This window comes from Mchenga conophoros, linkage group LG13 (genome assembly GCF_057382185.1).
Source record: "Mchenga conophoros isolate Kocher_MC1m ecotype Shallow Benthic linkage group LG13, M_conophoros_male_GT1.1, whole genome shotgun sequence".
NCBI lineage: Eukaryota > Metazoa > Chordata > Actinopteri > Cichliformes > Cichlidae > Mchenga > Mchenga conophoros.
The window spans coordinates 7,429,305-7,455,175 of NC_140538.1; the positions used below are offsets into that span (position 1 = coordinate 7,429,305).

At 38.8% G+C, this 25,871-nt stretch overlaps 1 protein-coding gene across 3 annotated transcripts; it reads right to left on the reverse strand.

Annotated features, from left to right (window-relative positions):
* Positions 1-2,071: 2,071 nt before the first annotated feature.
* On the reverse strand, positions 2,072-25,871 carry wipf1b (WAS/WASL interacting protein family, member 1b). Of its 3 annotated transcripts, XM_085296217.1 has the most exons (10): positions 25,716-25,871; positions 19,368-19,475; positions 7,707-7,815; positions 6,653-6,782; positions 6,328-6,477; positions 5,481-6,231; positions 4,082-4,182; positions 3,740-3,916; positions 3,117-3,230; positions 2,072-2,265 (listed from the first exon to the last, which is right to left on the reverse strand). In XM_085296217.1, the coding sequence occupies exons 3-10, from the start codon at positions 7,767-7,769 to the stop codon at positions 2,213-2,215; spliced, it is 1,539 nt and encodes a 512-aa protein (XP_085152343.1). In that variant the 5' UTR covers positions 7,770-7,815; positions 19,368-19,475; positions 25,716-25,871; the 3' UTR covers positions 2,072-2,212. The 3 variants fall into 3 exon arrangements, with proteins under 3 accessions (XP_085152343.1, XP_085152345.1, XP_085152344.1); XM_085296219.1 differs by lacking the exon at positions 19,368-19,475; XM_085296218.1 differs by lacking the exon at positions 25,716-25,871 and having other exon boundaries at positions 19,368-19,570.

Sequence of the window (25,871 nt, forward strand, 5' to 3'; positions counted from 1 at the left end):
TTTTGTAATGTGGGCTTTTTAAACTCTAATTCAGCAGGGTGGGTTTCTTAACATTACATTGTGATTTGAGTGATACACCACATCAAGCAGGGATAAATTATGCCAAAGGAGCAAAATGTCTGAGACGACTCCCAAGTTCTGCAGCTCAAGAAAAGATTGAGATCGAGCCTGCACTTGCAGTAACACAATGTGAAATAATAATCAGTCATACTGCTGGGTAATGAAAGTTGCACATACTATAATTCTGCCTAATTATGTTACAGAAGACACAAACAAAACAAAACAACAATAAAACAGACAATGCCTTCTTTGATCTCACTCAGAAGAATGTATTTGCTGATTTTATTGCACAGATATGTAAAAGATGCATATTTTTATTTGGCAATACAAAAGAAAAGTCACTTCATCTGGATCCTGCCACTACAATGCATCGTTCCCATTTTATCACATGATCATTGTACAGTCATATCAAATTACTTACAATGCATAACAGAATAAAAGCGCTCCATTTTCACCCCCAAGCAAAGAACATAAAGCATTGTTTTAAAGTAAATAAGTTTGTGTATGATTGTCTTTAAGAGTTCCTTTTTGACATGTAGGTTTCAAAATCCATACATGTATCATATATATGGATCATACACGATCCATACATGTACTGTATATGTACGATCCATCATGTATACATGATCCCTACATGATGGATCATGTATACCGGACAGTTTTAAAGCAATGCTTTGTGAAGCAAACACATAATACTGCACAGTTCTTAAACATAACTTAAAATAATACCATCATTCAATATTGGTTGTTGAAATTATACTGATACAAACACATGACCTTCATATTAAGTCAAGGGAGCTTTGACAAAAAAACAAACAAAAAAAAACAACAACAAAAAAACGCAAAACAAAAATCAGTTCAATTATGTTGCCATATTCCCATACAAAATTTATTTTAACACCTAAATCATAAACATTAGAAGCAAGCTCATGTCACACATAACTGTAAAAGACAAACAAGCAAAAAAACGTACCATTCAGTGGCTCCAACAGAAACACACAGATGCACATTGTTAAGGCACATGTGGTTTTGGCAAATTAGACATTCATGTTCCCCCTGATGTGTTTTCTGCAGTGGAGCCTGGAAGTTAAGGCCTTTTACACTTTGGTTCCATGTCTAGGTCTATGTAAGTATGACACGCTGATATAGTACTGATGTTCTAACTGTTTTATTGATAATGTGGGAATGATGCTTTTTGTAGTTGCGCCAATGGTCCCTGTATGTACGTATGCAATTTTCAGTCATACCACATTCTTTAAAGAAAATTATTTTGTGGACCTTTAAGTTGTGGACTCCCTAAGGTTCCTGAACCCCACTTTGAGAACCTCTGTTCTAAATGATCTGGTAGTCAATGCTTCTGTTTCAACACTGACATCACCAGAGTTGTTCCAACTTAACAAATAGATGAGGCATAAGCATCATAAGGCACAAAAGGCATCTCTAGCTAATTCCTTTAAGTAACCTTAAGTATAATCATGAATAGAAAAGGCACTAGGGAAACACTGGTTCATAAAATAACAGCTTGCAGCTTTTCAACACTTGTATAAGATGACTGATTGCATAAGAAGCCTTGCACTACACAACAATCCTGGAACTAAAATATAGTCATAAGATTTTTAATCCGTTTTAATCCATAAATAGTCCCAGAAAGTCACATGTGCTACATGCCACATTTGTCAAGTATGCTTTTCTATTCCTTTTCAAAAGTGTAACTGGTTGGTTGATAAGAATGGAATAACTAGCAAGCAGTTTATGCAATCCAAACATTGGAAGCAAAGACTAAATAAGTTATTGGAATAAAGTCGATGTGCATAAAGGGTCATGAAACCACTGTTGCTCATGAGGCAGCTATGACTCAGGACACCCAAATAAAACGGCATGGTTGTAAACCTAGACAAAGTGTACCAAAATATAAACATGCTTTGGTCATTTAATGTGTCATTCTGCTGTTACAGAGGCACATGATGTAAACTCCACATTGTGAGTTTGTCCTTTTTTTGGACAACTGTATTTCAGGTCCATCTTACATGTTGCAGTTCTTACTTGAACTACATGCTGCAGGTCAAAGCACAATGAGCGCAACAAAAAAGACAAATAGGGCAGGTAGACAAAGGGGGTAGTTCCAAGTGTTGCGATAGCTTCCATCTTATCTTCACCTGGGTATAGGAGGAAGAGGAGGTGCTCCTCTTTCCTTTTTACCAGAACCTGCAAAGAATCAAAGACACACAAAGTTAGTGCTTTCTTTAGTAACAGAGCATGTTTTCCTCCACCAGATGGCAGTGTCTGACAAGCCAGATCAACAGTTTTCCCACTTGTTTGGAAGTTTGGACTAATATAATGTAAATATCAGCCAAAATCTTTAGTGAGTTCAATATTTTTAATTTAATGGTGCACAAATGCTTAAATATTGTAAGGTAGTCTGATTATAGCCAGAAAGACTTAACAGAACTAAACTGAATGTTGTGACGTTTTACAGTTGGGACATTGATTGATTGTTGAAAAGAAGATTACAAAAGCAAAGTAATGAACTGGGAGGGACAGCAAACTTTGATGTTGGGAGTTAAATGGGAGTTATTGTCAAATGTCGGAAAAGTACTGCAGACGATTATAAGAGAGATAAATTAATGTTGAGGCTAGTAGTAATAGGCCACAGACAACACAATTAGGACTGGTACCAGAACGTGGCCTGGGCTGAAATGAGGAGCTACAATGTCAGATGTCAGTTCATCAGAAGTAATTTACAAACCATAAAGGAATGCTGATAAACTACTTTGCTTTGATTAGAATCTCATATTGAATATATTAAATCAATAATATATCGTTAATTTGTAATGTTATAATCAGCATCACTTTTTCCTGTTTTGTATTCTTTCCTTTTTTCTGATGTTTTTTGTGCTGTAAAGGACTGTGGATCAAGTGGCTCATGTCCAAAGTAATGTTAAAATATGTAATGTTATGCACTGGTCTGTCAGTGTCTTTAACAGGTTACTAAGCAAACTGAAAACTGCATGAAGATCATCTAACGATGCTGAGTGCAGATAACATGCAGAACTCACCTTTGCTTTCATTTTTGCCAAGCTTACTGGGGTAGGTCTTCTGGGAGTGCACATAGGGCTCAGGTGGAGGAAGGTCTGACACTGGGTGAAAATTGAACCGACCCTCCCACTCATCTATTAATGGAAAGAATGAAGGTGTCAGTGTTAATTTCTCCAGGAGAATGACTTAGCTTTATGACAGTATATGTATAAAGGATATTGTATTTGTTTAGAATTGGATGAAACATGACTAAAAATGTAATTTTAAAAAATGGATCCCTGTAAACTCGTTTTACAATCTTACTACTTTGGTTAAAGGAGTAAAAACAACTGCAGCGGAGGTGAGTGAGTTCTTTTGCCATAACTGAACATAACAGACTTTACGTCTTAAAAACAGTGCTGAAGGATATCGTCTGAAAAAGTCCTTTAGAAGTCAGAGTTAGCCTCTTCTGTTTGGAAAGTAACCACTGGTACACATGGGCTTACGTGCTGGTTTTAGGATTTTATTGTTGTTCCTTAAACAGACTCGACATACTTCAGTGCTATTTTCCTCTTTATTTTTGCATCGTCTTGCCATAAAGTAGCAAAATTATTTTATAGACTACTCAAATAAACCTTAATGACATATTAAAGGTTTTTCTCACCTTGTATTTGGTTGTGGTTTTGGAAACCATTCCCCATGGGTGGTGGTGGAGGAAACCCACCTCCTGTTCCCGGCCTGTCAGGAGGAAGGGGAGGCCTGCCTCCGGGTCCACCACGAGGGGGCTCTGGGCCTGGCCGTCCCATAGGTCGACCTGCAGGAGGTGGAGGAGGTAGAGGGCCTTTGGAGCGGGAGAAAAAAACAATAGGATGTTAAATGATCCAAAGTGGCATAAAATCCAGTAACTTTTGATGTTAATGGGCATGCTATATCATAAATATGTCTAATATAAAATTAGAATGCTGCAGTAATTCATAGTTCAATTAACAGGTGAGCTCTTTTTTACCCGAGCGTACTGATGACTGGTTCCTTCCAAGAGCTGGTGGTCTCTCATTTGGAGGAGGAGGGAGAGGTCCTGACCGGGTAGGTGGTGGTGCTGGACTATGGCTGGCGAAGATAAATGTAATATTAATCTATGTTAATCCTTTTTAAAGTATCCCTATTTTTTAAGCACACATCCCTTAGGAAATATAAATCATTGTGCACACTACTTTAAAACCTTGAGGATTAAACTGCATATCTGAAATACGACATACAGATTTAACTTCATAGAGCATCAAGCACTAATCGCTCTTCTTTCAGATTTGCACCCCAGTCACTTTTGCCATTTTAGTTAAACAAACTTGGATGTTGCTGTGTGCACCTCTCCTTCTGTTCTCCACAGTTAGCAATGTTTGAATGCCATCTGTTAAATCAGCCAATGTTGTAAGCAGACACCAGGTGGAGTTTAGCTAAGAGATGAAACCTGGCACAATCTCATATTGTCATGTTGGTGTTGTTCCCAGATCAACATAGTAAATGTTGTTCCAGCATCAACATTGCAAGTGACCAATCAGAATATTGTGACATCATACTTTTACCTAACCCTAACCCTTTAATAAACACTAAGCAGAATTGATATTGTCCTTGCAACATTGGAATTTCATAAATGCACGAATGGCTTGGCGCGCCAAAGAATAACGTCACAACAATGTGATTGGTCACTTGCAATGTTGATCCTGGAGCAACATTTACTATGTTGTTCCAGCAAAAACACCAACACGACGATATGAGATCATCCTGAAAGCTGAGGAGTGGGGTAGACTTAACTTTTTTATAGATACACACATTATTTTGTGTTTTTTGGTGTGGACAGGTAGTTTAGCTTTATTTTTATTTTTCCTTGCAATTTGCAAGTTTGCTGTTTTATTGTGTACTTAATTTTGCTTTATCTGTTTGTCATTTATTTTGTGGTTTGGGACGATTACCTACTGCTTAATAGCAAAGCAAACACCTAATTTAACAGTAGGTTTCCCACCTCAGTAGCAACAGGAACCTTCCAAAGCTAGAGTAAGTGCTTAGTGGTATGTATGTTTTAGACTGTGACTAGACTAGGAAACCTCTTAGTTTAAAGCCAAATTAAATTCGAGAAAAAAAAAAGATTTTATCAACATTCAACTTAAGTTTTCAAACTGCGAGTGGCCTTTTTAAGGAAGGTACTGGTTCCTTTGCATGAAGTGTGAACTGCAGCATCATAGAACAGCTATTAGATTTGAATCTATGCAAACTCTGATATGTCGACCAAAGTAGATACCATGCTCACATTGTCTGATAAGAAATGCACCGCTGCATTTCTTATTTCTTGCAGTCATCCATTAAGATTTAACAGATTTCAGGTGGCATATCAGATAAAACTTTGTCAGTACCTGTTGAGCGAGCTGTTTCTTTGGGGTAGACGAGGTGAGGGGTCATCACCTCCTACTGGGGTGGGAGGTAAGGAAGGAGGCCCTGGACGTCCTGGTGGAAGAGGAGGTGCACCCCCACCGGGTGTGGGACGCGAAGGTGAGGAAGAAGCAACAGACGGAGAAGGTTTGGAGTTGACTGAAGGAGGAGGAGGTGGCGGCATGTCACGTGGTATGGATGGCCGGTGTCCTCCAGGGGCAGGTGGTGGTGGCGGTCGATCATCAGGAAGTGGGGGCCTCCCTCCTGGAGCAGGTGGTAAGGGAGGTCTGCTGCTATTTGAAGGTGGAGGAGGCGAGGAGAAGCTTGTTCGAGGGCCTGGTGTGGAACCTCCTGGTGGCGGAGGAAGAGGGCCGTGCCTCCCTGATGGAATGCTTGGTGGTCCAGATGGAGATCCATGGCCCGGCCTTGGTCCTGTGGGGAGTGATGGTGGAGGTGGGCCCCCACGAGATGGGAAGGACTGAGCAGGTCGAGGTGTGTTGGGTACGGGAGGAGGAGCACCTCCTGGAGAGTCTTGCCTGGATGGAAAACCTGGGCGGCCCTTGGGAAGATCAGGGGCACTGCTACGGCCACCAGCAGGGGTTCCTGGAAGTCTAGGTGGTCCGCCGCTAGGGCTTCCACCACCACCAAAAGGGCTTGGGCCACCACCACCAAAAGGGCTTGGGCCACCGGATCGGCCTCCAGGTGGGAGAATGGGTCCTCGGCTGGGTCCCGAGTCTGACAGAGAACAAAACGGAAAAATAAACTACGAGATTGCACAAAATTTTCTTTGTTGTTTGTCATTGTTTTGTATCTTTTTTTTTTTTTTTTTACCATTGGAGTCTCTGTTCGCTGCAGATCTCAGTTTTGGCATCCCACCCGCAAACAGGCCTCCTAAGCCAGCAGGAGCCCCACCACCACATCCTCCTCCTCCTCCCCCGCCTCCTCCTCCTCCTCCCCCACCTCCTCCTCCTCCTTTGGGTTCTGATAGAAAAAAACAAACAAATATTGAGTTAATCATTCTTGCGACATGTGGAGGACATTCATTACTGAATCATATTATTTCCTCATTACTTGTGACTAAGTTAATATGACTAACTCCCATTATTTCTCCTTTGCAATCATAACTGAAATAGTCACTGAAATGACATCGACTTACTGTCAAATACGGGTGCACTGCGGTCATTTGTAACAGTTTTCTTTAGTCTGGCTCCTTTACCAATATCAGACAAAAGAGCACTCCTTCCATGCTGCTCTGAACGGCTTAGATTTGGTTTTTCTGTGTTGGCCTGAAAAAGACACACAAACACTGTCAGCCTTGGGAAGCCACTAGCAAATTGAGAAATACATGTAATTGTAATTAGTTATGCTTAATTGGAAAAAGATGTCATTAAATTAACATTAAAGCAAAATGTTAGTGGTTAAAATCAAGGTTACAAGTTATTTTGATATATTTTTGATTAAGGGATTTATAATACATCTAACATTAATATTGTTGTTTTGAACATGCCTGCACTTCTTTTTCAGATATTACTGGACAACGCAACTCAGCAAAGGATGATACTGTTCATTATTACCCAGTGTTCAATACATATTTAAGCTTTCTTTTCCCTTCAAATTCTTGGCAGAAATTACACTGCCCTTTTTCTGCTGGTCGCATCACTGCTGATTGCTATCTGCCATGCCTTCAACCAGTCAAATGCCTCAAAGTGGGTGGTCTTTTCGTCTGTCACAAAAGACTAATTTCTGGAAATTAAATAGCATTTTCCTTTTGAAATAATAAAAAAAAAGCTCCAACACATATTCTTCAGTGTGAAACGGTGAAGATGCTGTTGCTATTAAATGCTCAAAGAGGTAAGGTCAATCTATTACATTGAGGATGTGATTAAAATGTTGACATTTCTTTCATTTTTGGCAGGGTACCTAGTCAATTGTAAGCTTTTAGATTTCTAGAGCAAGCTTTTCAACACTACATTACTTTATAGCATTTTATAGAGAGATGGATAAACAGTCAGTGAAAGAAAGAGAAAACTGTCATTTCTTAAATTACTTCAACTTTAAAGTGACAGGCCATGTAGATGAAACTATGAATGAAAAATAACAACAAAAAAAAAAGATTTGTTATGACATTATATGGCCACAAGATGTCTCTAGCTCAGTAGAACAGAGCAACAGATCTGGCTTGATTTAGATAAATGAAAACAAAAACTCACAAGAGCAAAAGTAGGAGGAGGGGGAGCTGCTGGAGGTGGCGGTGGTGGAGGTGGTCCTGGCATCTTCTGCTTTCCTCTGTTTTACTCTATCTGCACTGGATGCCGCACCCTGGAATACAGATCACAGACATTCTTGAAAAACAGGGAAAACAAGCTGATGTTGAATTATGTTTGGACCTCTTAAGCAGCAGACTGCATTTTTAAAGCATCCCAGTGTCCCATTAGGGATGAGGCAGGATGCTTGCACTGCAGTACATTTGTGTTTCCTCTTACAATTTGTTTATCAATTAAAGGCTTTTCTGATGACTATATTATTCATGACTCCACCACAGGATGGTAGAGACAGTAAAAAAATGGCAGACGGCAAACAAAACTGAATCACAAAAATAGTGACAAAAATGCTGTATGCTGCTGACATCACAATGTAGTGATTGCCATTGCTTTTTGCCTTTTTAGGGACATTTTTTTCCTCCTTCAGTTACACGGTTTTTGTGATACACTTACTCGCCAGTTTGTTAGGTACACGTGTTCAACTGCCCATTAACATAAAAATCTAATCAGCCAATCACATGGCAGCAACTCGAAGCATTAAGGAATGTAGACATGAAACAGATGACCAGCTGAAGTTCAAATGAAGCATCTGATTGAGTGATAAAGGTGATTTAAGTGACTTTGAATTTGGCATGGCAGTTGGTCCCAGACCGGTTGGTCTGAGTATTTCAGAAACCTATGAACTACTATGACTTTCCCATACAACCGTCTCTAGAGTTTATAGAGAATGGTCCGAAAGAGAAAGTTTCCAGTGAGCAGCAGTCCTCTGGGAGAAAATGCCTTCTTGATGCCAGGGCCAGACTGCTTTGAGCTGATGCAAGGGCAACAGTAACTCAAATAAGAACTCTTTACAAACCAAGTTAAGCAGAAGAGGATCTTTAAATTAACAGCAAGCCTTGAAGCACATGGGCTAGAAGGCCACGCCTGTTGCCACTCAGGTCAGCTAAAAAAAGGAAACTGAGGATTCATACGAATTCATCGAAATTGCATGAATGAATATCGGAAACAAGTTACCTAGTCTGATGAGTCTTAATTTCTGCCATGACATTCAAATGGTAGAGTCAGAATTTCACCAACATGAAAGCATGGATCCAATCTGGCCAGTGGTTCAGGTTGGTGGTACACATTTAGAGCCTTAGTACCAACTGAGCATTGTTTAAACTTCACAGCCAACCTGCTATTGTCCATCCAGCCACTGATGGCTGCGTCCAGCAGGATGACACATTTCAAATCATCTCAGACTGGCTGCTTGAATATGGCAGTGAGTTCACTGTATTCAAATGTATTTCACAGTCATCAGATTTCAATCCAACAGTGCACCTTTGGGATGTTGTGGAACAGAAGATTTGCATCTTGGATGTGCATCTGACAAATTTGCCACAACTATATAATACGTAGCGAGGTGTACCTAATAGTGTGGCTTATGTGTGTAGATTACAGATAACTGTTTCGTGTTTCAAATATCACAGGAACGCAACATTATACATAGCTTTGATGTGATAGTATTGTGCTGTGAGTTACTCTCTGACTTCCTCAACTAGTTTCTACAAACCAAAAGGTTTAACTACAAAATGTTGGTGTGGAAGTAACAGTTCTCATTATGTTCGTGCCAGACAGCAAAAGCACACTCTGATGATCATTTCTCTAGCAAAATCTCTGTCATTCACAGACTAGCAGGGATTGATAGGACTATATATGGATGCTAATAACTGTTTAGAAAAATACCACAAGGAAATCCTTTTTAAAGTATTTTAAGCTGTAGTTTATTTAATGACAAGTACAGTAGATACTATGAGCTGACTGCACTGAAGTGCATGCGTCTATATATTTTGCACACAAAAAACAGTGGCTAAAGAAAGTTACTTTCATTTCCTTAAATTTGGTGAGAAGTCTGAAAATATGCAGAATACAAAAAAAACAAAAAAACAAAAACTGTAGGTTACTTTGTTTGACTGGCAGGGATCGCACAACATCACAATCATTTATCGTGGTGGTGCTCGTTCACTACATCTGAGCTCCACTTGGGTTTTAGCCTGCTGTACAAATCAGTGGGGGAGTCCAGCAACTGCAAAGACAGCAGCAAAGGCTCTCTATGATATGACTTCCTCTTTAGTCGAGTCTTTTTTTAACTAAACATTACTAATAAAAGTGGTTCTGACTGGAAAATGTATCACCCTTTGCACTATAATGTCATGTATTTATGCTATGTTGAATTCTTGGAGGAACTGAAAGTAAACGACGGAGACAAGATCGCTCGAGAAGGAAATATTTTTTTCCAGAAATATGAGGAGTAGCAGGTCATAACAACAAATCAGTTGATATCGATCTCACATACAACGGCAAACTGACAGTAAAAGTTTCATCACTAAGGAACTTGAGTGTTCAGTTCCTGTAACCACAGCTTCAAAAAGTGTTGTAAATCTATATAAAGAGTTTATTTTTACAAAGCCAGAAGACAATGTTACAAGGGCTCATTCTGTGTAAATGCCAATGGGAAGTCCAAGAGTTTATAATGCTTATAATAAAATACTGATGATTAACACACCATCCTGTGACTGTGATAATGTATTAGCTGCTATTATTCTCATTACCATTGCTCTTTTCCACTGAGAAGAAAATAGGGGAAAGAAAAACAGTACGTGAATAGTGAATGCATGCAGCTTAAGGACAAACTGAACATGGCTGATGTAGAAACAGCTGCAGACCACTGATTCTCATGTCCATGAAGCTGTGCAGCGGCAGCTTTCTGTTCTAACATCAGGCAGAACTATGAACTTGCTAAACTCATTTGCTTCAAGCATCCACTATGCGTTGTTTTTCACGAGGGAGAGATTCAGTTTTTCTTAACCTATCACAAGATACCAATGTATCTAACTGAATCTAAGATTATTTTATGTGACCGCTGACGTGTAGTTATGCAAGTATACTGGTTTACCTGCATTTCAAGAGTTAAGTCAGATAGAAATGTTCAGTACAGTTGTCTGTTTGTATAACAGTAACTGTGTCATAAGGATGGCAAAGAAAAACAAAAATAATGAGCTGGATCTCCATCATTACGTGCTTAAGTTTAAAAGTTCTTTTCAATTGGATCTCTTGAATGTAAACTCTCATCGATGAGGCAAATAAATGCAATCCCTGTCTGTAATGCAATGTATCCAGAACACTACACCAATGCAAGTGGCCATGTCACCAGTCACATTTCACCCTATGAGAAAAGGACTAAGATTCCAGTAAAGAGTAAGACTTGTTTACTACCAGAGAAAATGATGTCAGGAAGGTGTCAGAAACCCAGTGCGTCACTCACATTTGACACTTCCCCAAATAAACTGAAAATGAACAAGACTTCTGAGTCGATATCTGAGTGGATAGTTTAAATTACCTGTTTGATAAAAAAGGTTGATGTAAAAAAAGCCACGAAGCAATCAAGGCAGGGTTGTGATTACTGATTTACTCCAAAGATGAATATATAAATAATATAATATTTATTTTCTAAGCCTAATCCATTGCTATCATAATGGCAAACTAGTCTGAATGCAAATAACAAACAAACTCATTGGTTTGTCTGTTTACCAGTGTCAACATAACTACTCTAATCACAGAGGTTAGGCGAGGCCACGTACAGTAGGCAAAAGGCATTTAACCTTATTGACTAACTTTCACTTGTATTTATCCATATCAACTGTTTCATCTCACAAAAATACACACCTCACGTTCTCACTTCATTTTTATTTGCACGCATAAAAAAAGACCATCCTCAAGGGGCCTCTTACTTCCTGTATGCTGCTGACAAACAGGAAGTCACGATGCGCCTCAAGAACCGCAGCCATCCGGTTGCCATCCGATGCCTCTACATCGCAGCCACGCATCATTTTGATATTCTCCTACCTCATTTTCTTTCTCTCAACTGTGACTTGCCAAACCACACCCCAACTCCACACACACACCCTGCATGTGTGTATAACCCCCATGTTCCTCCTTTTTTGTGCCTTCATGTTCACCCTTGCATGAACTATCAGCCTTCTTTTCTCAGTCTCGGACAGTTTCACTCAATGCCCTTTCCCTATCGCCCAGTCTCACTGGTTCCTGCGTCCTTTGTCGCTCTCAGTGTCTCAAAACAGCGAAAAGTGAAGTTTAGATTTTGTCTGCTTCCTAAAGCTAGCAACACAAATCTTATTTTAAGGCATACATGGGTCTTCAAAAATGATCCCCATCTCGTACTGGGGTTGTTATAGGGATACAGCAAATGTCATACAAATTTACTTCCATTATAACAACTGTATATCTGTTACAGGGACAAAAGAACATGTTTATAGCAAAAAAACAATAACAATAATATTCAACATGATTATTAGTAAGAAGTTGAAACATTAGGCAGTTATTTCTCAATGTAGAGCAAGAAAAAGCCTGTAAATGCTGCAGAAACAAACGATAAAACACTGAGTGAGAACAGAGTCTAAAGAGGACAGCATGTACCGTAAACATGCATCAGTGTCAGGGCTGGTATATCACACCACCTCAAGTAATTAAGTCACTCAGAAATTGGAAACTTCTCATTTGCAATTCCTTTCATACATTCTTTAGTCATATTTAGCAGTAATAAGAATACAGATTCGGTGAAGAGTAAAGAGAGGATTTAGAAGAAAATTGTGTGTTGGTGCACAAAGATGTTCACCAATTCCTAAATATTTCTGTTTTAAAAACTACAGAGTTGAAAAATTCAGTGTATAACATTTATTTGGAAATATAATGTATCAGTTCGTGTGGGGTGTTTTTGAAGATTGTGAAAGACCTCTTGCCTACTGTGCCCGAGCTTACCTAACCTCTGTGATCACAGAGTAGCTCTGTCAACACTGATACACAGGAAAAACTAACGTGTTAGTTAATGACATATATATTTGTTTTAAACGAGTTTTCCTCTTACAGTAGCAATGTATTTGGCTTTGAAGACAAGCATTATATCCTGATACTTGCAATATAATTTATCCTTGCGCTTTCTACTGTGGTACAAGTAGATGATAATCATAGAAATTATACATAGACAAAAGGTACGAAGCCACCTACACTTCTACACAACCTTTTAGGACAATCCACTTTAAATAGGTGGAGTAACTTTTGCAGTTATAAAGGCCGTTACTCTTCCGGGTAGGCTTTCAGCAAAATTTTGGAGTATGTGTGTGGGAATTTTTACTCATTCATCCAGAATTCCCAAGCATTTTGAGGACAGATAATGATGTTGTAGAACAGGGCCTGACTTGCAATCTAATGTGTCCCAAAGGTGTACGGTGCGGTAGAGGTCAGCACTCTGTGCGACCCAATGAAGTTCTTCCACAATCAAGGTCTCTAAAGGCACCCAGCCCATGCCTTTAGGGACCTTGATTTGTGCACTGGGGCACAGGCATGCTTGAACAAACTGCTCCCATAAATTTTGAAACATAGAATTGTCCAAGTTGTCTTGATAAGATGAAGCTGGCCCAAGCCAACCCCACAGAATTATTAAATTCAATTCATTTTTTGAGTTACCACCAGACATTGTATGAGAGAGACACAACTGTGATTTCTACTAGTGCTTAGTGAAGTCCTGCTGTGAAGCCTCATCCATCTTGGCGTTTGGCTGTGATGAGGGTTGGATGAGACTGAAAAACTCAAGAAACTGAAATTAAATGTCTGGTAAACTGTGTGATTTTATGCTCATACAACCTGCAATCATACAATAAAAATTATGCAGTATTCAAAAAGATTTGAAACTCATGAGTGAGCCCCTAAGCCTATTGGTCTATAGACTTTTATACAACAGATTTATTTTTGAAGCTAGAGAAGTCCCCTAATTCCCCTCAAAGACATTACAAAGAATGCTATTTTAAGGCATTCCTTTTCTGTGTATTATTGTAGGGTCTTTGCTTTACAATTGAGGTGACTGCTGTTGTGATTTGATGCTACATAAAGAAAAAAAATAACATTGAAATCACAGTAGACAGCGCAAGGATTAGATTACTAGCAAGAGGTTAATTCATGATATCCTGGTAATCAGTAAAGGACTAACAACCAAGGGATGTCTGATCTTGCTTTTATCTGTAGTAAATTTTCTCCAAATATGGCTAAGTTGCCAAATACCAAGACTGCTGCATCAACTCATTTCCTCTCCCAGTGATGAAATTACACTGATACAACTGCAGATAGAAGACTGGTAAGTGAGCGTCAGGATTACCAAAGACATTTTTCACACATGCATTGAACCCTGAATACCTGACAGAATGCATTTGAGAATGCAAATTTCCGACATAGTTGAATGATTTTCCACCTGCCAGTTCCCTAGTACACAGTTCGTGTGATGTCAGTTGGTGCAATATCTGAAGAGTGCAGTTAATTGTTGGGTGCATTCACTGCTGACAACTGGTCATTGTGTTCAATGCACAATCCATCCACTCTCGTGTGTTGGCAAGGGAGTGAAGCTGTGGTTAAAACCACCTTTCTGGTTTTATATAGTTGAAAGTGAGCATGTAAGTTATTTAAGGTGACAACAACAAAACAAGAATTAATTTGCATTATGAGCTGTGTGCTAGCTGCATTTTTAAATAATGCTGAAACAGCTCTGACTAACTGCAGAAAGACATCAACTTCCCCAAAGGAAACAGGCTTGTGTGATGAAATGGTAAAATGCGCTTCAAAACTTCTCTCCCTCTCTCTTATTCACACATAGCCTAATATTAGCAAAGCACTTCACAATGGTTCCTTTGACAAACAGAGAGGAGCAAGAAGGGAGAAGCAGGGAGGAAGATTTGAGGGACTTTGAAGAGACTCCATGAAAACACAGACTCAACCTCTAACATATGCTTCAGTTTACAAATGGTCATAAAAAGGCTTCTTCATCCCGCCACTGAACCCCCTGTGCTCCACATCCTCATTAGATTTACTGCTTAAGTAAAATCATACATACACAAATTCATATTACAAAGCACAGACTTTGTGACTGCTACCCTGAAGAAGAACAAAGTTTGTTCTTTTGTTAAGATCTCCACATTTCATTGCTTGGTGACTCGCTAACTTGATGCATTTTACCGACTGAAGGCTCCCTAAAATGGAAACATCACATTTTGGTAGCTTATTAAGTCACGTCTATGTGTCCCCAAAGCACCACTGGCTGGGCTTGCTGCAATGAGTTATCGGTAACCGAATGCCAGTCAAAGTGTTTTCCCACTAACACATTAAATTTAATCGGCCCCATTATACTTTCATCTTGGCATCTTTGCACTGAACCAACACACATGACTCACGTGCATACACACTTGTGCACACGTGCATGCACATACAAACTGACATACATGCTCACACATCTAACCTCTTTGAATTTAGCGAGAAGTGTCTATTCATAAAGAGAGAAAGCAGAGGGATTGTATCTCTGTCTGTTTTGTGAAAATGGATGGGCAGACCCCCCAGTCTACATGCTACAGCCTTTGCAAAAATATGTATTACGGCTCGTAGGAATACAACCCCCACAAACCCTCTGATTTTTAGCACTATATCTTCAAATAGTCTATGTCGCAAACCACAATACAATTAGAAATTGACTTTGAGTGCTTGTGGTCTGTAAACAGAAGAGATGGCACTGCATATACAGGACCATCTAACTCCCATACCATTTGGACTTTTTATTATACCGCCATAATAGTGTTGCCATTTCAACAAGAAAGCTATCTAATGAAAAGAGAAATTAAAAGGATTCAGAGTGTCAAATTTCATAGGAACGTCACAAAAATTCTAAAAAATATTTCTGATCAAAGAGGCTGCTGAGTCTAAAATGTGCCTGATCAGCAATAATTCTCTACAAAGATCAGATCTGCAGCTTTTCTTTACAACTTGTTAAATAGCCGTTATACCTCGGGGTTGCTGTTTGTGATATCCCAAAGTTGAAAACTCTTGTTCTAAAGGGTGTCTCTGAAAAAACGTTAACGTGCACAGGTTGTTGGCTTCATAAGCGATGGAGCTATGATGTGCAGATACAAAGGAGCAGCCACACTTCTGTGTGGCAAGAATAACCCTAATCTGACTGATTCACTGCATCATTCACAGTTAAAGCCTGGTACTGTAAAAATAACATTATAGAGTGAATTCACATACATTAACACATTAACTTTTAGACTTCAGAAGTCTACTACTGTTCTCAGTTAATCGAACAGAATCACCTCTGTCCCTTTCTGGATAAAAGAGGGGTGACATGACATGCTCCACATGAAAGCCAGAAAGTCCATCATCAAAGCTGAGCGTTTTCTTATGGAGCTTAGAAATTTGCACTCCTGTATTTTGACATTATTTCATATTCACTGTTAAAGTTAAATGGCACAACTAGCCAAATAGCTAAGTGGAATTAGCTAAGTGGAAGGGAAATTTAATTCTGGCATCTTAAAGCATTTACATTATTGCATGCGATGGTGAATGTCTGAAAAGAAATATATGGCATTTAGAATATTGTGCATAATGATTAATTAAAAAAATACATCACAATATTGTAAATGCTGTGATTTTATTTTCAAGCTCTAAACTTGATTATTTAAAGTTCACAAATGTTAGATGCACAGCAGTAACAAACACTATCAGGCTTCAGAGCATACAGGAACGCTGTGGTTCGTGAATTAGAGCAGGAATCCGCCCCCCTTTTGTTATTTTTTTCTTTCCACAAATTGCACTTCGGTTTTACACGTATACAAGAACAAACAGGTTAGCACAAAGACAAAAAGAAACAAGTAAAGAAGAAACAAGGACCATTTAATGACTTGATAATATAGCTGGTATTCTGGTATCCATCCACTTGTATTCACCGTTACCGTGAGCCAAAAGTCATTCATCACTGTATGTGAACAAGGCTCCCTTACTGTTATTACATACATTGTTTGTTATTCTTTTCCTGCACGTGGGAAATGAACTCACCAGTGTGCGTTTCTCTCCATCTGTAATGTTGATAAGAGCTGTTGTGTTTTTTGCGTTTGTGCCATGCACTATGCTTGCAGGGTGGGAGGGTGGACAGTGCTTCTCTATGGAAATGGCATTGACAAATATTGACAATCCCACACAGGGACAGGCAAAAAATAAATAAATAAATAAATAAAAGCTGATTTTATCTCAAACTGACTTCAACATTTTGATTACGTGCAGATGAATGGCCAAAATAGTAACTTTTCCAAAGATTGATTCTACATTCATATGGAAGTAAAGAAATGTGGAAGACTGTGTATAAACTATTTTTTAAAAAGCTGTTTGTCAGTATAAGCATGTGTAATAATTTCAAAGGGGTCATGTTGGGTGGAAGCGGGCTTATCATTAAGGGGAAGCCTGCAATCACTTTTCATTCAACTCCACCCAAGCTGCAAACAGGTTCAGTAGTGAGTGTTAAGTTACCATAAACGATAAGACAAATCAGACACATTTTGTGTATTTCAAAAATTTTAACTCTATAACTACAAATTACTATTTTAACATTTTCATGCATTGGAAATCGAACAAAAAATTTGATGCCAATTCCAAAAGGATCCGAATGTGAGGTGATTTTAAACATGAGCTGCAGGAAAACTGTAATATTATACACTTTACAAGAAGCCCAGGGTAGTAATAAATGTGTCTGACACTAAGCAGAAACAGTGCTGAGTGGCTAAGCTAACATCCTGTGGTGTGTTCACATACACACACCCGCTGACACACACACCAGCTGAATGTTGACAGATGTGGTTCCATTGCTGCTGTTTTAGTCTTCGACTCAGCAGGGTAATTTTACCTCTCAAACATTTCTCCAAAATAGAATTAAAAGCTGAAAATAGTTTGTGATGGGAATGTGTCTTCCTCCAACAACAACAAAAAAAACACCTAAGTTTTTCTTCAAAAAACGTTATTGTAAGTATTGTGGATTTGTGTTTTTCCCCTGACGTGCATTGAAATATGGACAGACAACATTTAAGCAGAAAAGGAAAAAAAGGTTATTGCACAAAATTCACATAAGACAAATATAGACTGGACAGGCATATGAAACCACTCGGCGACGTGATGTGATTTCTAACCACTTTTACCATTTTTTCTGGTTTTCCTCCATACCTACACCACTTCCTACAAAAAAGACAATGTATTTACCTTGACTTTGGCTACCATTCAAAGATTTTGTTTTACGATTCATCATGTGTGTTTTTTCTGAAGCAGGCTGAAGGATGATTCAATACAGTCCTTTTAAATAAAAAAAATTATGTTTTTTAAATTGATGGTACATTCTATAACTACCCACAGAGTTGGTTATTCAAAGACCTCTTTTAACACAACAGCCAGATTGCAAGGGCTTTCAAAGTAACTGGACATGTAGTTATTATGTTTCAGTTTATATTTAATTATATAGTTCCAAATTACAACAGTCACCTCAAGGCTATATAGACTCCAGAGACACTGTTTGGGCAGCAGCATGTCATTTAAAAACAGATCATGCACAAAAGACTCAGATAGGAGATGACCACACAAGTGAAGATGAAACTCAAAAACAGTTGGATACTTTCTAACAACATATGTTAGAAAATATAACAGGGAAGTAGGAGAAACATTATATTATTACATATAATGTTCTTGTATAACATACTGAATTGACAGTCAAGCTACGTGGTGCAAAAAAATCAATAATAATAATAATGATAATCTAAGATGTAGGCATGCATATCTATCTTTTGCTAGAATTTTGAGGATTACTGTGAATATAAACTCACAATGATCATTAATCCTCAAAGAGCAGAAAGGCCCATTTGTAGTTTGCAAATACAAATGTAGGCTCCTGAGTCACAGCCCAATGAGCTGAAACAAAATAAGGCTAAGGCAAAAAATACACCAGAAAATAGCATTGAAAGCATGTGACTGCATATTGGTGGTGTTTCTGTTATGCTATTGCCTTAATAATTATTGCCAGCTGAACTACTGTGTTGTTGTACTGCTGTTTCACATTCTTTGTGCTCAGATTCAGTTAAATGCATCAAAACTAATATCCTTGTTAAACATGATATTCTTGAACATAAATCCAAACCTAATAAAGACCTTTTCAGGGCAAAGAAATTGATCTAGTATGCTGAATCTGCAGCATACTAAGTAACTCACCTGTTACGGTGAAGACCAGGCTTAAGACAGCGAAAGACCACAATAAGCTAGAGCTAAATGGGGCCCGGTAAGATCATCATCATGTACAATATAGCAAGTCTGCTAATGTGGGCTTAACAACTCCAGGAAGTCAATGTGTTATGTTTATCCATCTAATTGCTTTTGAAGAACCTAAACTTTGAGTGTTATGTTGTAAAAGGTCAGCATTCATTACCTAATGTATTTGTTTTATCTAGTTTCTCAATGCAATGTACTTTCACATTACTAAAAGAATCCAGGAAATGAATTCTAACGGATGCTCAGCTGGCTTTAACCAAGACTGGGCTTTGCCCTCAAACTTCCTCACCATAGGAACAAATTATTTTTTAGCTCATAACTTCAACTAAACTACTCCAAAAAAGGGGCCGCCAGGTTAACAACAGACTTCAGGCTGATTTAGAGTCTTTTTTTTTTTAATGTGACGCAAAACAGTGGAAAGAACATAGAAGTGAATGGACTTACTCAATCTGTGTCCATAGAAGAATCAGCAGTATATTCAGTAGACAGTAGAAAAAGCACCTTAGCTCATTCCTCATAAAAAGGCAAAATGCGAACAGCAGCCACATACAGCTGAAAACGGAAAAAAACGGAAGATTAGTAGCATCTAAAAGTCTTCAACACACATTCATTACCAAGTAGGACTTCTTGATTCCACTTCCTCTAAAGTTGCATATCACATATTCAGAGAAGTCCCTCTTAAACACATACAGAGCATACATACAGCGTGCACCACTTCCTTTTTTCAGTTCCCCCACCTGGTGGAGGGGGAGGGGAGCTGGAGTTTAAAAAGAAGTCTGGGCCAATAGAAATCCAGCAAATATCTGACCTCTGTGGAGGTTATTCATCCAGGTAGGAGTCCAGCAATATCATTAGAATGCAATCGTACACTGAGGCAGCAAAATTCACTAAATAAGAAGAAATATGCAAAGTTTTTTTTTGTTATATAATCTAGCACAACAAGGTCCTTCTAGAGTTTTTAGAAGTAATGTATCTATAATATATTATACTTTTAAAAGTTAAATGCAGTAGTTCATCAGCATTGCAATTCATGTTTTAAAGGACGTTCTTTTCAAGTAAAGATCATCTGCACACTGTGTGTGATACAAACAGCGACTATAAAAAAGGTGAAACCTCAGAGAAGAGGAATTAGCGCACCCTCGCTCGCTTGCTCTTCACTCAGTTTACAAGATGTGATGACCTATTTGGTTGCAGTGACCTTCCTGCACAACCAGATTTCGATACTTCTTTACATAGAAAGGCAGTGTTATTTTGTGCGACTGTTTAAGATCTAAGATTCTAAAGGTGGCCTTAATGGCCAATTTCACTAATTGATAAATAGATGTTACACTATTATCAAGAGACATTTTTTATATATTTTATAAAATTAACAGCTCTTTGGTATGCAACACCTGAGTGCTGTAGAGTCAAGTGAGTACTGAGATGAACCAGCTAGGAACATTAACATCTTTGTCAGTCTTTTTGCATCCTGCAAACTGAAGCCTAGTGATGACACCAAAACATTTTCTTTTTTGCTACAATTTGGTGTCTTCAGCTGCTGTGTGGTGAATGGGACATGACTGTGTCATATACATATACACACACAATATATATATATATATATATATATATATATATATATATATATATATATATATTTATTTTCCCCTGCTTTTTAATGACAGAATATCAGGTGCAGCTGTTATTTAACTGAAAGTGAATTGATTGATTCCAGCCCATAATGTGGCTGGACATAAAGGTTAGCATAGCTCCACAGCAGACGCTTCCTGTGCTCTCAGTGTCAAACTTCCTGCTTCACCACACAGTCAGAGGCGGTCTGCCAAGCCACCGTCAGCTGCACTTCAATACTCTCCCTCATGTCTCCGCTTTCCATCCAACTACAGCAACAGAGCAGCGTCTTAAGGAGACACCTTGGCTTATTCTCATGTACTCAGCTGTTTTTCTTTACCAGAATCGAGTCTCCAGTGAGGGGAAAAAACACGTCTGGGTAGTTACCTCAGTTAACCATATAAAAGGCCACTGTTTCCCTTAACGGAGACTGTTGCAACTGGCTAATCCATCAAAGAAATGCCTATTCTGTTAAATCATCACTCACCCAAACAAAGCAAACACAGATTTAAACACAGTCATTGCAGGTGATGGGACTGATAAATGACTGAGAATGAAGCAAGCATTCAAAAAACAAACATCCCTCTATATCTCCTCGAAACATTCTGAAACACAAGAACATTAACCTTTAAGAGATCAACAGCAAAATCCTTCCATGTTTTCTAGCCCTGCTTAAATGCATCCCTAGCAATAGCATGGTGATTTACATTACAATACTTTAGCATGCAGTGTGTATTAGTGTATTTTTACTCATTCTGCACAGATCCTGCTAAAATTAAACAGTCTTAAAGCTTTGAATCCAGAGATTAAGTATTAAGTATCTTTCAGTGTGTGACTTTTTTGGAAATGCACGGGTTATTTTTTGTTATGCACCAACACTATGTCTAAGATGTTTTCCCATTACATCATGTTGCAGTGTTTAGTCACTGCAGCATCAGCAGTTTGGGCTGCAACTGTAGTAAATCTCAAAAATAATCTAGGAAAATGCATCTTTAAAGGAACAGAGTCACATTTTTGTTCTTATACCTCCCTATAGAACAGAGGCTGTCTGCACTGTTTCATACCAGACACGTTTTCATTAGTCAGGTGTTTGTGGGTGAGTTCTGTTATGACAAAGCAAAGATAACCGTTTCCCTGTTTCCACTCCGTACTAAGCTAAGTTGGTGCTGGTTGTAGCTTGATCTTAAACTAACAGATATGAGAGAGCTATCAATCTTTTTGTCTAGCTCGTAACAGCAAGTGGATGACTCCATATTCCAAAATTGCCACCTGAAATGCTGATGTATTTGTTGTGGCATGTCAAATTTTAAATTAACTTAAGTGTCACATATATATAAGTGCTGCTGTAATATACTGTAATAAGAGTTTGAAAAGGTTACACACCATCTCTGTAGTCTTCACAACCACAGCAGGCACTCTTGTTGTGTCTCGGGCATATTCAGCCCTATCAGATTCACAGTCTGAGCGGAGTTGTGTCTCAGTATTTCCTCTTTGTTACCATTGACATCACAACCACACCTAAAGCATGTACTATAAAGCAAGTTCAACATACCCAAGATATATTTTCCTTATCTTTGGAAACATGTATCTAGGTTCATTTATACTTCTTTTGTCAGGCTGAATGGTAACACAACTCAGTAAGTCAACCCAGGGTTGGTGGGTTGGCTGAGGTATCAGCACTTATATATGTAAGGGGAATATGTTGGCAGTGCATCACCAATACAAACATGGATAAGTCTATAGGTTCCAGAGTGGGTTTTTTTTTTTCAGTTGTAAAAATGTAATATGACAAAATAAAGGCAGGTGTTGGTGTAAAGCAGCAGCATATAAATCTACTACACAGCAGCCTAGTGCACAAAAAGTGTGGTATTAATGTGATAATACGGCTTGCAGTCTATATTGTCTATATAGTCTATATATTACACACTTCCCTGTGTAGACACAGGGAAGTCTCAATAGAGTTCAGGACTCTCAATAGAGTTCAGGAAGGAATGTCATGGGGTTCAAATGCTTATTGATTTTTTTTGCATCTCAACACACAACCTCAAATATGGTATTAATATAGATGCAAACATCAAACACTGTTATTAGACTCATTAGGCTGAAGAGAAGAGAAGAGAAGAGAAGAGAAGAGAAGAGAAGAGAAGAGAAGAGAAGAGAAGAGAAAAGAAGAGAAGAGACTCATCCTTTGCTGTATGTCACAGTCACATGAGTGTTAGTGGAACTTGCCTGCAGGCCACTCAGTCACTTTAGATGCTTTGTGATCACACATCAGACCGCATATGACTCATATAGTGTAGGTTAAACAGAGATGACACAATTGTGTCACTTAAATGCTTCAATAGTGTGAAAAAAACATCGGAAAATATGCAACAGCTAATGCTTATTTGAAGAAACACTTTAACTTGTACATCTGTTAAGTTAAAATAATTATCCCATGATTGATATGCAGTTGGGAAAAACGTAGAGTACCAGAATGAATAGTGACATTGAATTGGAGGAATACTAATCAAGCGTTGGAATTTAACCACTCTGGCATTTCCTGACCACATAAATCATTGTTTCATTTGTGACTGTGCCTGTTTATAGCTTTGGCTGGTTACATTAATGGCACATGAAGCACATGGTCGTGAATTTCAGTACTGGACGGACACAGTGGTGCCAGAATCACATGCTTTACACAGGAAACCGAGCAGAGCACAAAAAACAAGTTTTTTGGTTTTACTACTACCCGCACATGCTACACAAATGCATCTGAACAGTGGTGCATTTCTTTTCACATCATAGCCTTCATAGAAGGAAATGGTATGATGTTTCTTAGAACATGTCTTTTCTGAGTTATTTTAGGAGATGACAGAAGTGGAAGCTCCTCGCTTCCTAACTGACGCTGGGTTCGGCCCACTGCGCACTGTGGAATGAAAAGAACTCTGAGCTAATACTAGTTCTGTGACGAGGCACATGAATGAAATACAACCGGGGGCGATATGAGCACACTCACGAGGCTGCCCTCTGTTGTGCAATGACCAAAACCTCAAACGATTTTAATGAAACCCGGACATAAAGTAGAACAAAACTTTCTACACAGTGCTGCTCTTTTTGAAGGTTGTAATCCAGAGAAGTAACAGGTTCAGTCCAAAATAAGGTTACACAGGAACACCACATATTTACACACAGCTACCTTATTAGGCCGCTTAATAGACAAAGCTTGAAAAGGTCAAGTCAAAGAAGATGTGATGGCACTGACGTGAAAGTATTGGATTTTTTTCCAAGTTTCAGGATCCCAAAAAGCACCACTTCTAGTCATCATCACTCACGCAGTCAAGTAACTTTCAGCAAGATACTAAAGGTCAAGACACATAATCCTAACCCTGAGCCCCCACAATGTATCCAAACATTATCCCAGTAGCTGATACAGGCGCTCTTGCAGCATAGGTAAATGTAAAGTGCTCTAAACTGTCCTCAGTTAAAAGTAATTTCAAGAATACAGTCCATTTCCCCAGTTAAGGATACTTGACTTCACTGCAGATTTCAAGAGGCTCTACTTATGAGCAATAAAGCCTGCTTCTTACTGAGGATGGAACAAAGCTCAATGAGTGCTTGTATGGTAATGCTTTCAGTTTAAAAGCATCTCTAATAATCTTAAATTAACAAAACTTTCTAATGGAAGAAACAAATCTCTATAGGTGCCATAGTTCCAGGAACAACACGACAACATCATCCCCTCTAAAAGAGGCATTTAAAACCTTTTTTTTTTTTTTTTTTTTGGGGGGGGGGGGGGGGGGGGTGTAATAAAATGAGTCATTAAGATCCAAGATACTTACAGCCTACTCTATTATTTTGTCCTTCTAGACATTGCTTTGATGAAATGCACAGATCACACTGGATCATCATCCCTGGAGCTACTGGTGCACTAATGCTCTGAATACATTATGCAATTAAGTAAATAAAGTGAGAGAGGTCTGGGACAAACCAGGAGGTTTGGTGAATTAATACACTGAGGATATAAGAAATAAGAAGTGGCTACATATTGACAAATGCACAAATAGCATTTCAGTAGTGCTTCAGTACGGAAAACTGAATTCAAGTCAATTTCACACCATTCAGAACGAAATGTATACTTGGTTAATTTACAAGTGTTCCTTTTAGTGTCAAGTGTCCCGAACTATACCAGCATGTTTGCCGACTCCCCATATCTGAAAAAAGTTATCTACCCAGGCACCAAAACGTAAAGTTTTTTGAACAACAGTAACAGGTGAGATATTACACAATATCAAGAAAAGCTACACAGTGGAAAGAAAGAAAAAGTCAACTGATTTAAACTACTGATAAAGCCATGCAAGTCAGACTGGAGCTAAGAAATGTCAGATAAAGTGGCTGCTAAACTGTGAAAGTGACTCTCCAGGCCTTGCAGAGAAGGGAAGCAGTACTGTGTTCCCCATTTGATTAATGTGTTGTCGCCATTCCTCCATTCAAAGTAAGTAGCCTTATAAACTAAACGTTTACAGTACTAGCTCGGGTTTATGAATCTGTCTGTGTAAGTGCATGCAGAGATACTGCTTGCCAAACAGGTTGTGGACGCACACAAACTCGCGTTATACGCTTTCAGCCTAATATCTCTTCTGTGCAGCTGTAGTCAAGTGCATTTTTGTATGTGTGTGTGTGTGTGTTGCCACAAGTGGCCCCTGCTTTTTACAAGGCTCTTTGAAAATAAAACCCAACATTGCAGCCCGTCCCCGCACGCCTGTAGCTCTCTTTACAATTACGCAACACGAAACGCATGCCTTATGTGTAGCTTAACTGTAAGAGAGACGAGCTACATCTTCATGATCTATGAAAAATCGGAAGTTTTAACAGAAACCAACACTGAGCACTATTTGTGGGTGGAATGAAGAAGGAAAAAAACCCTGGCCTGTGCCCAAAGTCCCAGCCAGATCCCCGCAAGTGCCTTAAAGTCGTATTTTAAGCGTGTAAACTACTCTTCTGATCTTGAAATAAACAGTTGTTTCCATCTCTGCTCAAATCATTCCCAGCTGCTTTCGGAAAGATGACAATTCTCCTTCTTTCTGCTTGTACAGCGAACTCGTCTGTCACGGTTTCCGCTTAAGTGAAGCTTTTTATTTTCTCCACACAATTACACAAAAGCAAAACTTCAACGAAATTTAAGACAATGTTTGCTTAACTTACCTCTGCAAGACCGAATTGCTGTCCACGGCCGATGTAATCTTCCATCGACCGTCAACACAATATGGTTGATGTTGAGGACCGCTACGCAGCCAATCCTGAAGTCTGCAGAGGGCTGGCAGGCAGACAGACAGCCCTGCCACACTCGCCTCATCCAGA

Excerpts from the sequence above, each read along its gene's own strand:
- wipf1b (XM_085296219.1), bottom strand. The coding sequence starts at position 7,769 with ATGCCAGGACCACCTCCACCACCGCCACCTCCAGCAGCTCCCCCTCCT. Across the intron at positions 6,783-7,706 it reads CTCCTCCTACTTTTGCTCTT|GCCAACACAGAAAAACCAAA; the intron begins GTGAGTTTTTGT and ends TGTCTTTTTCAG. Across the intron at positions 4,183-5,480 it reads AGAAACAGCTCGCTCAACAG|CCATAGTCCAGCACCACCAC; the intron begins GTACTGACAAAG and ends TATCTTCGCCAG.